This window comes from Pimephales promelas, chromosome 6, assembly GCF_988280905.1.
Source record: "Pimephales promelas chromosome 6, fPimPro1.hap1.1, whole genome shotgun sequence".
Classification (NCBI taxonomy): domain Eukaryota; kingdom Metazoa; phylum Chordata; class Actinopteri; order Cypriniformes; family Leuciscidae; genus Pimephales; species Pimephales promelas.
Genome location: NC_142774.1, coordinates 3,794,028 through 3,808,791, shown reverse-complemented (window position 1 = coordinate 3,808,791; position 14,764 = coordinate 3,794,028). Strand labels below are relative to the sequence as shown.

The following is a 14,764-nucleotide window of genomic DNA, read 5'->3' as shown; positions in this document are numbered from 1 at the left end:
GATGTTACTGAACAGCGTCCTCTACAGGTGGAGCTCCATTAATACTCTGGTTCTGCTTAAGGAGCACGTGATACTAGCACATTTAAAGAGACAAATAACGCCTTAGATTCAACACATACTGACAATAACAGTCTATTAAATGCATAAAGAAAATTATATTGTTCCCAATTATGGCTTTTTGAGACAAAAAATATGCAACATCACCACCATCGAGCTATTAAAATGAATAATCGACCACTTCTCATGTGTGTGTCACATTGAAAACCTTGATTTTCGACAGCTCTCGTCTCAAGGCCTGTTGTAATGATGTTATTCCAGCATGATTTCTGCAGCAGGTGGAGGTTGAGGTCAAGAGATCCTATGAAGGGAAACGCAGTCGCCATCTGCCCGCCTAATTCCCACAGGTGGCGTCTGTCTCGACCTGTTACAGGATCAACTGAGACACAGGAGCCGATCTGACCGCCTGCCACAACAAAGTAACTTTGAGTGAGTTTTTATTAGTGCTGTCAAATCAATTGTTTGTGAATAACCACATCTAACATAAAAGTTTGTATAGGCCTATATATATTTGTGTGCGTATATACACACACACACACACACACTACATATATAGACTTCCTGTTTCAGTTTGTAACTGTTTTCTTTATTTCACATGTAAAGAAAACATCTTAAAGATGTTTGTTTAACTTTTTGATTCAGTTTTAAATGTTCTGTTGGTTGTATTTTATCCCAGCTTTTATGTAGTGTTAAAAAAACTGAAACAGGAAGTGCTTCTGGACCAGTGTTGTTTACATCTTGTGAAATGGTCTATATAATAATAATAATAATAATAATAATAAAACTTTATTTTATATAGTGCCTTTAAAAGTAGTATCTCAAAGCACTTTACATAAAAAATAATGGAATTAGACAGACACAACAGTCTAGGCAATAAGAACTAAACAAGCAATAAAATAAAAGGCAAATAAAATAACAATCACAGTGATCACACAGTCACATAAAAGCCACCCTAAAAAAGTACGTTTTAAGGGAGGATTTAAAAACTCTAAGTGATTCTGCATTTCTAATCTCAGAGGGCAGGGAATTCCACAATTTTGGAGCTAAAGAAGAAAAAGCCCGATCACCCATAGTTTTTAGCCGTGTTGTTTGGACGGTTAAAAGACCAGCTTCAGAAGATCGCAAAGCACGTGTAGGAGAGTAGGGGGTTAAGAGCTCACGCAAATATTGAGGGGCCAAGTTATTCAGGGCCTTATAAGTGAGCATGAGAATTTTAAAATCAATACGAAAACTGACTGGAAGCCAGTGCAATTTTTCCAGGATTGGTGTAATGTGTTCCCTTGCACTGGTCCCAGTCAGAATTCTAGCAGCCGAATTTTGAACCAACTGTAATTTACTTAGGGTAGCTTTAGAAACCCCAGCCAGCAAAGCATTACAATATACAATATATATACTCACACACACTCACCTAAAGGATTATTAGGAACACCTGTTCTCATTAATGCAATTATCTAGTCAACCAATCGCATGGCAGTTGCTTCAGTGCATTTAGGGGTGTGGTCCTGGTCAAGATAATCTCCTGAACTCCAAACTGAATGTCAGAATGGGAAAGAAAGGTGATTTAAGCCATTTTGAGCGTGGCATGGTTGTTCACAATCTGCTCAGTTACTGGGATTTTCACACACAACCATTTCTAGGGTTTACAAAGAATGCTGTGAAAGGGGAAAAACATCCAGTATGCGGCAGTCCTGTGGGAGAAAATGCCTTGTTGGTGCTCGAGGTCAGAGGAGAATGGGCCGACTGATTCAAGCTGATAGAAGAGCAACTTTGACTGAAATAACCACTCGTTACAACCGAGGTATCCAGCAAAGCATTTGTGAAGCCACAACACGCACAACCTTGAGGCGGATGGGCTACAACAGCAGAAGACCCCACCGGGTACCACTCATCTCCACTACAAATAGGAAAAAGAGGCGACAATTTGCAAGAGCTCACCAAAATTGGACAGTTGAAGACTGGAAAAATGTTGCCTGGTCTGATGAGTCTCGATTTCTGAGACATTCAGATGGTAGAGTCAGAATTTGAACATGGATCATCATGCCTTGTTCCCACTGTGCAGGCTGGTGGTGGTGTAATGGTGTGGGGGATGTTTTCTTGGCACACTTTAGTGCCAATTGGGCATCGTTTAAATGCCACGGCCTACCTGAGCATTGTTTCTGACCATGTCCATCTCTTTATGGCCACCATGTCCCCATCCTGATGGCTACTTCCAGCAGGATAATGCACCATGCCACAAATCAGACAGCTTTAGGCCCCACCATTCAAAATCAAGTTCAAGAGTTTATACATCACTAAATGCATTAAACACAATACATTTCCACATTTTACAGCACGAGCACCTGTGAGTGGGACATTAGAGGCTAAACGCTGCTGTTCAGAGGGTTTTGTGTGATTTCAGTGGTCAGATCCACTCAGAGGCTGAAGCCTGCAGTGAGTGTCATTGTGCGGGTAATTGTTATTCTGTGACGACGGCAATTACGTCCCGCCGTGACAGTCCCAGATTGCCGAGGGAAAAGAGTAGCACAATAATGTAAAAGAATCAGATCTGATTAAAGGCTTTAGTGCCATTCAGACCTTTGACAGGGCCGTCTGAACGGGACAAGTTCATTTTCCTTGACGCAAATCTACCTCTAGTGGTTTCATTTAAAACATGCTAACACATGCATTTCGAAATCTTTTAAAACACGTTTAATATCAGACTCGTCTTGCGTACAAAATGAAGTAAACAGTAGAAATAAAGTTGTAAACAAAACAGGAGTACAGCAGGTGTAATGCAGACGTCAAATCCCTCTCCTTCAGTCTGTTCATCAGATAATCCACTGCTACAAATCAAGGGTACTGGGCCAAAACACACACACACACACACACACACACACACACACACACTACCGGCTCACGCACATGTATACACAACATGTTACAGGTTACTATTTATATATATATATATATATATATATATATATATATCTGATAACACTTTATAATAAGGGTTTGTTAGTTAACATTAGTTAACAAGGCTAACAACACTTCTACAGCAATTAATAATCTTGATCTCAACATTTACAAATACATTTTTAAGATCAAAAGATGCATTATACAAATTAGTTAATGTACTGTGAAATATTATGACATTTTTTATGAACTTACATGAACACAATTTTTGTAAAGTGTTGCTCTTTATATATATATAATTCTCTATATATATATAATTTAATTTGTACTATTCTCTAGAGCCAGACCGATAAAGGATTTTGAAGGCCGATACCGATACAAATATTTGTTGGTTTTAAAATCCGATATTCCGATATATCGGCCGATATTATTATTATTATTATATTATTATTATTTCAGAAACGCACAACAAAATATTGACAGATTTCCCTAACATTAGTTATTTGTAGTTATTTATGAGTTTTAACTAAAATAATATAATAATGCATTTTAAAAAGAAACTCTATTGTCACAACAGAACAGAGGAACATCAAAATATATTAAAGTTTTGATAAATAAAATAATAATTAGCCCATACATTGCCCTATAGTTATAAGCTGCGTGATTCGTCCGTTTTTATTTTATTTTTGAAATATTAATTCATCGGCCATTATAACTGCCGATCCCGATATTTTAGAAAATGCCTAATATCGGCCGATAATATCGGCCTGCCGATATATCGGTCTGGCTCTACTATTCTCTAATAATAATATATAATTTCAACATATGTCTATATATTGTTTCCAATCCTTTTCTCTTTTCTTACTCCAACCACAAGGGCTTTTACAAAAAGTATACAATAAAAATGATTCATTTTCTGTAAATAAATACAATACAATAATTTATTAATATATCTGATGTCATTATGAATGTCTCTGAACTCTTCATCATTGCTTAAAATATTTACTTACTGTATAAAATAAAATGTCCTAGAGTCAACATTTTCTTTCTTAATGCACATTTTTGGGTAGTTTGTGCATGATTAACTCCACGTTATTACAAAAAAAATGCTTGTCACTGTAATGTGTATGAAAATATATATTTGGTTCGCCTCAGAAAAAGATGTTCCGTTCCATTTCAGACCCTGACAACGTTTCTCGTCGAATATCCTGTTTGATTTAGAAATGCATCACAGTTAAATGTTAAATGCGTTGCATTTCATCTTGACTTGACTTTAAACTGGCAACTCAAACCGCCGTCACTGAAGCTCAAAGCCCTGGACGCAGCTAAGCTTCCTCCACCATGTGCTCGAGAGCTGTTTGATTTTATCTGGAGTTTTCTCCCTCAGCGTGAGCATCCTCGGCTCGTCCGCGCGCCGCATGCTGGCCAAGATGGCGCCGTCGAACACTTCCTTGAGGTTCTTCTGCGTCAGCGCGGAGCACTCGACGAACGTCCCGGCACCGATGCTCCGTGCGCACAGGCGGGCCTCGTCTCTGCTCACCGGTTTCTCCTGGACGCCTGCGAGTCGGATCAGCACCTGGACGTCCTCCCGCAGGTCGCACTGGGTGCCCACGAGGATGATGGGAACACCGGGACAGAGGCGACGAACCTCGGGGGCCCAGCGGTCCGTCACGCTCCTGAAGGAGGATGGGAGAACCACGCTGTAGCAGAGCAGGAACACGTCAGCATCGCGGTAACAGAGAGGACGAAGCCGATCAAACTCGTCCTGTTAAACATCAGGAAAAGAGTGTGAGTGCTTAACTATAATGAACTCAGATGAAAAATTTGGCAAATACGATAACCGATAATTCTTTAGATTGGGAAGCCGGTATATCGGCCGATAAATCTAAATTCACGTGATTACAAGAACAAAAGTCTCACAATTACAAAGCACACAATTACAATGCTTTTAGCCGATATGCCAAATGTTGCGCAATGCACCTTTAAATCATATTTTAAGCAATTCAAAACCATCATGTTGAACAGTGCGCATCTGAGGTGTCTCAGTTGAAGGAAATAATATATTATTTATCGGCTTTAATATATCGGCCACATTTCCTCATTGGGCCGATAAGGATAACATTAAAAATGTGCATATATCGGCCGATACCGATATGGTGGCTGATTTATCATGCATCCTTCCAGCTAAAACCTAATAAGTTAATAATTCAAATATTGTGATATTTATCATGCACCAGACAAAACCACTTTTATGTTAATGCACTTTTCTTTAAATGAAGTTCAAAATGTCGGTTCAGGAGGAGCCTAAACATTCAGTCCTGTCAACCATCGTTACGAGCATACTATATAAGCTGCAGACACCACGTCATCTCATTGACAAACTCTTCCTCCTCCCCAGGACAGCAAGCCAAGTTAGTTTACTATTAACCGTCAAGGCTGAACGGGCAGGTGAACTCGTGAACCACCTAAGTTGCAAGTGCTTTCCTATTTATAACACAAGATATGCCAGTAAATATGTCAAACGATGAGTTGTAGCGGTGACGTTTCATCAGCCAGATGTGGAAGTTCTAGGACTGTGCGTTATACACATCACAGAGTCACAAACATCTACAGGACTCAGTCCTAACTAAGAGAACCCAAGGATCTAAGTCTAACACTAGGTGGCGCTCATTGGTCACATCCTGTTGCTTACATTTAGATGCTGATCCGCCGCCCCCCATTTCTGCCATTCAAAGCACAGAGAGAGAGAAAGACAAACCATCCATCATGACAAACTGCTGATAGATAGATAGATAGATAGATAGATAGATAGATAGATAGATAGATAGATAGATAGATAGATAGATAGATAGATAGATAGATAGAATCATAAAATGATGGATGGATCGATGAGACAGGCAGATAGACAGACAGACAGACAGATAGATAGATAGATAGATAGATAGATAGATAGATAGATAGATAGATAGATAGATAGATAGATGATAGATAGATAGATAGATAGATAGATAGATAGATAGATAGATAGATAGATAGATAGATAGATAGATAGATAGATAGATAGATAGATAGATAGATAGTCACCTGTCCTGCCATGTCACACAGTTGAAGTTGAACTTGTCTCCCATCCACCACAACCCTTGCTAAAACAGTGAAACACGTATGTTAATAAATTTGTATATAATAAATAATAAAGCTGAGCTATAAGTATTAATGAGTAGCCTAATTGCCAGGGAAATGATCAAGTAGGCTATGCGATGTCAAAAAGTGCATGATAGGTCTTATTCTAGCCCATATGTTTACTATGTTTAACTGTATTATGAAATGTAAAAGCGATCAGGCACGTGCACACTTCTTAGAGTCCGTCAGGATATCTGATGAGGGGTTTTACCTGTGAAGTTGTCGAAGGCGGTGGGAATGTGTTCAGTCGGATATCCGTTAGTGGTGTAGCTGACGATCAGACTGGTTTTGCCCACCGCTCCATCCCCGACCAGCACACACTTGACCCTGCGCTCAGGTGCGTTGGCCGACGCCGGAGTGTCGCGCTGGAGCGTCGCTCGGGGTGGAACCGGAGGCGGGAGACCGTCTTCATTTACCGGCGCAGACTCATCCTGCGACGGCATCGCGTTTAACAAATTCAAATTTTAGTGGCGCAAAACAAGTCTGTTGCTGTTGTCAAGACACGGTTTGTATAAAAAAAAAAACTACTTTATTTACCATTCCTGCATCGCTAAATGATGGCGCGGGATCGCTCGCGCACCTGCTGTGTTCTCTCGCGCTCTCAAGTCAAGTTCGAGCGCGCGCACCCGCGCCAGGTTGATTGACAGCCGAGCATCTGCTGCAGTAACTAAGAGGATTAATGCACGACACATGCGCTCAGTGTTGCGTTTCACACACCCGCGCACAACAGAGAACTTCGAGGAAACAATAGAAAGGTACTTTTCCCTCTAAAGTCAACACTTGTTTTGCGCTAAAAAAGCACACCAAAAGTACGAGATAGATAGATAGATAGATAGATAGATAGATAGATAGATAGATAGATAGATAGATAGATAGATAGATAGATAGATAGATAGATAGATAGATAGATAGATAGATAGATAGATAGATAGATAGCTTCAAATGCGCAAATATCTCCTGAATAAAATATGAGGTCATGTGATAAACGATGTGAAAGGTCAAGGATGCGGTGACGTGTGACAGACAGCTCGTTGCTATGGGTAACGAAGACTTGCTTACTCAGTCTAAACTGCATTGTATAAACAAGTAAAAGACATGTGCTCGTCGATTCTCTCAAAAAGTGTATAAAAAGTGGCATGAGAAGAAGTTTGTCCTTGCAGAACTGTAGCCTATCTTCACTCAAAGCAAACATTGCTAATGCTAATTTAGCCAATAAACATGTTTGGACTTCATATCTGCTTCTCAATCACAGCAAGCTCATCCCTGTCTCTCCTCCTTCTCCTCCATCTATCTTCCGGCTCCTCCTCACCCTCTGTGTGTGTGTGTGTGTGTGTGTGTGTTTGCAGTGAATCTGCTGCCATCTGTCCGCCGTTCGCTCATGCACCACCAGAAGGCCTCAACATGTGCTGGTGTAAATGGAGAGCTCAACTTTCCCAGGACAGAGCTGACCCTGGCAGCCGCCCTCAAACACACACACACACACGTATATCACACCATCAAAGGCACCTCACGCCCCTGATCACTACGTGTGCACACACTGACACACACACACACAGAGATTGGCTGAAAACTCATTTGCTGACTACAAGTCCATCAAGCAGCCGTCAGATCATGGCCAGATAAGAGCTGATATCAACACACACACTCACATACTCAAACATGCACACTCTCTCACGCACACACACACTACTGCAGGTCCTGAGGGAAAGCATTGTGTGTGTAGAGACGCATCTGCGTCAACACACACACACATTTAGACAGTGAATGTCATGTAAATATGATCATATACATCATATCCCATAATATTCCAACCTAAAATTCCTAGCAAATCCGACTATATTTATATTATATATTTTACATAATATTTTGCATAAAGCAGAAATCCTGTTTTAGGACTATTCGGATTCACTCTGCAACATTATTGTCATGGCAATTAAGCAATTCTACATAATTACTGCAATAAATAAATCTCATCATGATGCAAAAAATACTATAAATCTGCAGTTTTTTCTCATTCTCATTACTATGATGCAACATGTTATGTAAAAAAGGGTAAAGCATTTTTGATTTCTTTTATTCTGAATGATGATTCTCCTTAAATCCTCATAACTGTAATTTTTTATATGGAGTTACAAAATAGATATGACTGTAAGTCAGCATAAATTAAAAGCAGATCAACCGATACTATCATGATACATAAATAATTTGCAACTCATTAAGTGATCAATTGAGTTATTATTGTTTTTGTATAATAATTAAATAATGCCATAAAACATAATAGTTTTAAAATCAGGGTTCATCTTCTTTATGCGAAATAGTTCAATAAAACAAAAATCAATATATACATTTTATATACATTCTTGGGTTACTCATCAATTTATTTATATACTTTATATATTAGGGCTGTCAAACGATTAATCGCATCCAAAATAAAAGTTTGTGTTTACATAATATATGTGGGTGCACTGTGTATAATTATTTTTATATATATATATAAATACACACACATGCTTGTATATATTTAAGAAATATTTTCATGTATGTACTGTATATAAATTTATATATAATTTATATTATAAATAATATTTTTTCTTAAATATACAAGCATGTGTGTGTATTTATATATATACAAAATAATTATACACAGTGCACCCACATACATTATGTAAACACAAACTTTTATTTTGGATATTATATATAGTTTGTTTGTTTCTTCATAATAATTGTTTAATTGTCATTTTAAAAAGGTAATAGTTGTAAAATTTATTTATTTATTTATTGAGGTAAATATCACAGGTATTTTATGACCGGTTTCCCATTAATTGACTGGGTTGCTCATTAATTTATATATTAGTGTGTGTCTGTGGGCATGCATGCGTGCGTGTGCATGTGTGTGTGTGTGTGTGTGTTATGGGAGGACTCTATCTTAATAGTCTCGGTGTGAAATAAGGGGCCGGATCATCTGATGGGTAAAGTGATTAGGAGAGGACGGTCTCTGAGGGACACGGGACTCTAAGCTGGGGAGGGACGCTCGAGATAGAGAGAGAGAGAGAGAGAGAGAAAGGATGAGGGTGGGAGGGGAGGGATGAGAAAAGACATAGGGGATGCAGAGGGGCGCCAGGGCACAGCAATGTCACACACTTTTTTTTGTGCCTCAGTCAACAGGCGTGTGCCATGATGTGTGTGTGTGTGTGTGTGTTTGTGTGAAAGCACAGCCCTGCTGTCCAGCTTTAGTTCAGAGCATGGGAACCAACTGAACACACACTCCTAATGACCCGCGTGCTGCTTTTATTATATCAGTCACACACGTACACACACACACACTCCTTATGACCCCTGTGCTGCCTAAATAACACACCAACAGGCGTCATTAGATTCATCCACACAATGGCATTATCACACAGATCTGCTTCTGCAGCAAGACAACAGAGACATGTGTGTGTGTGTGTGTGGATGCTGACATCCTGATGTGGGTTAATACACATGCAATATGCTTTTCTTTTTCGTTTAATTTATGAGGTTGTTTGGCGGAGAATTGCATGCACTCTGGGTTGTTTTAACCCAACTTTGGGTCAAATATGGATAAACCCAACCATTGGGTTACATTTTTTAATTACATTTTTAACCCAGCGTTTGGGTTTGTCCATATTTGACCCAAAGTTGGGTTAAAACAACCCAGCATTTTTAGAGCGCACCTTTTGTTAGAAATAATGCAAACTAGCAAGCCAAACATATTTACATTTACCTTTATTTAATTGTAATATATATATATATATATATATATATATATATACACATACACAAACACACAGACATATCCATATATAATCATATATAATCCCCACTCTAAAAAATGCTGGGTTGTTTTAACCCAACTTTGGGTCAAATATGGACTAACCCAGCCGTTGGGTTAAATTTTTACATTACATTTTTAACCCAACATTTCGGGTTTGTCCATATTTGACCCAAAATTGGGTTAAAACAACTCAGCATTTTTTAGAGTGTGTATATATATATATATACACAGACAATCATATATATAATCCCTATATACATATAGTCAGTTTAGGAAAGTAGATTGTAGTTTGCATGCGTGTTGAGATGGTAAAGCAAAATGAACATTTCTCTGCATGAAACAACAACTTTTGAACAATGTGCTTCAATAAGGCTCACTATAATGTAATGTTTGAGCATCGTACGAAGAGTTCAGCATCAAAAAAACATTAAACGCGCATTAAACAAGTCCTCGTCCTCCATAACCCTGAATAATGACACATTGGCTCTGGAGTGGCCGTTTCAGACTCTGTCTTCATTAAAGTTTGCCTGTGTAACAGAGGGAGTCGCGGGAGCTTTGAGGCGCGTGTGTGTTGGTGTGTGGAGATGATGACCACTCCACAGCATCTGTCTGTCCAGCTTGCAGGGGCATCGGCACACAAAAGCCGCTCTCCCCCGGGGCGACACACACGGGGCAGGGGTCTGAGACCTCTACAGAGGAACACAGATAGAAAGACCCTTCACCTTCAGGACCCCTGTTTGTCCCGCAGCGAGCGACGTGGAAGAGAGAATTCCTGAAGAGATCACAACAGGTGCACAGTGGAGAGAGAGAGAACTGACTCCAGACCTGCTCATCGGTCGCAATGAAGTTACCAACATACAGTAGATTAAAGACATAGAAATTCAGTGTGAATATTTGCAGATGATGATCCTAACCAGAGCATGGTGTTGATTCATATTATTTTATAATATTCATTTGTAAAATTAAGAAATAGCAACAAAACTTTGATTTTACACCATGTTTAATGCAATTGTGGTGGAATATATGATTTATATTTGTAAAATAAAAAAACAACGTTAGTCTCTGGATTTTTGATGGATTTTGACGACTGACAGATTAGTTTTATATATTTGCATCGGTATAAAAACATTAATTTATAACATTTATATATATATATATATATATATATATTCATTTTGATTTTCTAATTAAATCTAATAGAAATAAAATTATGTATTTATTTATATATAATAATATATATATATATATATATATATATTTTTTTTTTAAACAGAAACGTGAGATTTAATTGAAAACATTAAAGGTAAAATTGTATACATTTTTTATATTTATTTTTTATATATTTATATAGGCTATATTCATTTTAATATTGTTTCTAATAAAATGATAATAGAAATAAAATTATGTATTTATTTACATACATTATTTTATTTTATTAAATGCTATTTTTAATAATGTTTATTTTCAAAACAAAATATAAGATTTAATTAAAAAACATTTAAATTAAAATTCATAAAATAGAATCAATTTTAATACAATTTTGACATCACTCTAAAAGAATGCTGGGCTATTTTAACCCAATTTTTCAGCCAATCAAATATGAAAAAACCCAGCATTGGGTTAAATTTTTTAATTACGTTTTTAACCCAATGATTTATATTTATACATAAAATAAAATAAAAAACAACGTTCACAGTCTCATAATTTTGACAATTTACAGATTAGTTTTATATATTTACATCGGCATAAGAACATTAATTTATAACATTATATATACAGTATATATATATATATATATATATATATATATACATACAGTTTGATTTTTTTTCTAATAAAATCTAATAGAAATAACATTATGTATTTATATATATATATATATATATAAAAATTAAACATTTTTATTTTTAAAACAAAAGCATAAGATTTAATTAAAAAACATAAAATCGTATACATTTAAAATACATTTTGACATTTTTATTTTATACATTTATTTTTTATATAGACACTGATATTTAAATAGGCTATATTCATTTTAATATTGTTTCTAATAAAATATAATAGAAATAAAATTATGTATTTACATACATAATTTTATTTTATTAAATGCTATTTTGTTTAAATAATGTTTATTTAAAAAAATAAGATTTAATTACAACTCAGCATTTTTTTTTTAGAAAATATGAAAATTAAATATAAAATATAATATTTTAATTGTTTCTAATGCATTTTTTAAAATAATGATTATTTGTGATTATATTTAAAAAGTATTAGATTTTTTTTTTTTTTTTTACGTAATAGTCTCATCCTGACCGAATAATTGTCCTGGTCAATAAATCAATCATAACACACACAGGGGCTTGGACAATTATTGAGCTGTTGGTTAAAGGTGAATATAAACATGAGCATCACGGTGTGTGTGTGTGTGTGTGTGTGTGTGTGTCTAAAGATCCCGAATCATGTCTGATGTTGAGCCGTGATGGATGAGACGTCAGGGGGACGGGTATCCATCACTGACTCCGGATCAGTGCGTGCGCAGAAAACAACTCCTTTGTGATGGAGCTCTCTTCCCACGAGCGTCATCTTACCACCGACACACTCAACACCTGCCGCCGGCTTTGTCTTAAAAAGCTGATCTTAGTTATTCTGTCTTTTTGTGGCTTTGTTGAGGGCCGGGACACTTTCGGAGGGTGTGACGCTTGATTTTGTTACAGAAGCGTGATTACTGTACCTGAGTAATCGCACAATCACATCCCCGTGATCCATCAGGCACCTACAGAGCTGTAGCGTCCCATATTAAATCACACACACACACACCTGTGTTGTCAGCGTTGTTTGGAAATGAGCAATCATCCTGCAACAGATTGTTTGAGCCTGTCTGGAAGATAGTGATCATGACAAAGGCTCATAGAGAGCATGTGTCCTCAGGGAACGTGTGTGTGTGTGTGTGTGAGCAGGGGGTATAGTTTCTGCCCCCCTCCTCCCCTGTTCCCCCTTTGTGGGCCCTTCTGAGGAGGATTGAGGAGGTTAAAAGGGAGGAGAGGCAGAAGAAAAGGAGGATGGGGGATGTGTGAGTCCTAAACACAGGTGCCTACATCTGTTCATCCTCAGGGCAGATGCTGCAGAGACACACACACACACAGGACATCACTTTCAAAACAAAAGCCCGGAGTGCACTATGAGTTTGGACACACCTACTCGTTCTTTGTTATTACGCTCCTTCGCATTATAAAGTAACAGTAAAGTCATTAAAACTATGGGGGTGAATGAGAGGCTTAGATCCAATACGGCTTACTTTATATTAGGTGCATCTGGTCCGGATCCGGCTGTGAGATGCATGGATGGAGGGCCAAGTGACATTATTTTATTTTGTTTCCCCCGTAAAAGATTTTAAAACTTTATTTTATAGCAAAATGAGCAAGGACTCTCTATAAACACACAGGGCTCAATGAGAAGGAGTTTAATTGTTACTTGCCCTGCCACAGTGTTCAATTAATAGTATTTTCATTAACAAATTACAAGCAATAAAACAAATATACAAATAAAAGAAACAGATTTCAGGTGTGTTTAACAGTATTCAGGTGTGAAATTACATTAATCCTTATTAAAGTTATTCAGCAGATTTGTGTCACTGTCGCTTTAAGAACAAATGCACAGATCTGACACGCATCATATTTTCTCCCGGCTGTTTTAGTTCATTAGGACTTTTTGATTCATTTAAGTGATTATTTTAACTTGCCCAAACAAGGGAGCTCCTTTATTTAATAGTGAAGGAGGAACATGCACATTGATGGTGCTTTCTATTTTTCTCAATTTCAATTAAATCTTGAATGAATAAGTTCATGCACAATTTATACTGTGACCCCAAAATGTATTTAGTCACACTTAATGGCTCATTATCACTGCATTATAAAAAACAATATTGAAGCAAGCTATTAAAGCTATTGAAAAAGATTTTTTCCCTCTTTTTGACAGTTTTTTAGTGGATGTTTTTTAGTGGAAAAACACCATGAACCATCAACACCGTCCACTAATGCTTCACAAACACCAAAAGTGGCACAAGACTTTGAGAACTTTATTGTTTAAAATCAGCTTTAAAATATGGTTAAAATGTAACTTTACTCTAAAGCTGAGCTTCTTTAACATATTTATAAAACTTATCTAATCCAATATAAATTCAGTACTGGTCAAAATTTTATTTATTATATATATAAATAACAATTATTTAAAATAAAGTTTAAAACAGCATACAAGTAGTTATATAATATATATATATATATATATATATATATATATATATATACACACACACTCTAAAACATGCTGGGTTGGGTTCTAATGTTGGGTTAAAATGTAATAAAAATTTGACTGTTGAAAGTCAAAGTTGAGGTTGGGTTAAAATTTGAAATTACATTTTTAACCCAACATTTGGGTTTGTCCATATTTGACCCAAATTTGGGTTAAAACAACCCAGCATTGTTTAGAGTGTATATATATATATATATATATATATATATATATATATATATATAGGCCTATATATATATATATATATATATATATATATATATATATATATAGGCCTATATATATATATATATATATATATATATATATATATATATATATATATATAATCCAAACTTTTGACCAGTACTGAATTAGCCTATTATTCATAATAAATTCAATGTTTTTTTCAATTAAAAATAATATTTAAATATTTAACATTATATATGTATGTGTGTGCGTGTGTATATATAAAATACATATATAATTATATAAATAAGTATTATATAAAAAAATCAAACTAAACAAAATCAAACTGATTAGTTATATAAA

At 36.2% G+C, this 14,764-nt stretch overlaps 1 protein-coding gene across 1 annotated transcript; it reads right to left on the bottom strand.

The window, feature by feature from the left end:
• Positions 1 to 3,544: 3,544 nt before the first annotated feature.
• Positions 3,545 to 8,141, bottom strand: LOC120488691 (rho-related GTP-binding protein RhoU). Its single transcript, XM_039685325.2, has 3 exons — positions 6,341 to 8,141; positions 6,034 to 6,092; positions 3,545 to 4,714 (listed from the first exon to the last, which is right to left on the bottom strand). Exons 1-3 carry the CDS (start codon positions 6,570 to 6,572, stop codon positions 4,247 to 4,249), a joined length of 759 nt encoding a protein of 252 aa, XP_039541259.2. The 5' UTR covers positions 6,573 to 8,141; the 3' UTR covers positions 3,545 to 4,246.
• Between the last annotated feature and the right edge of the window lie 6,623 nt (positions 8,142 to 14,764).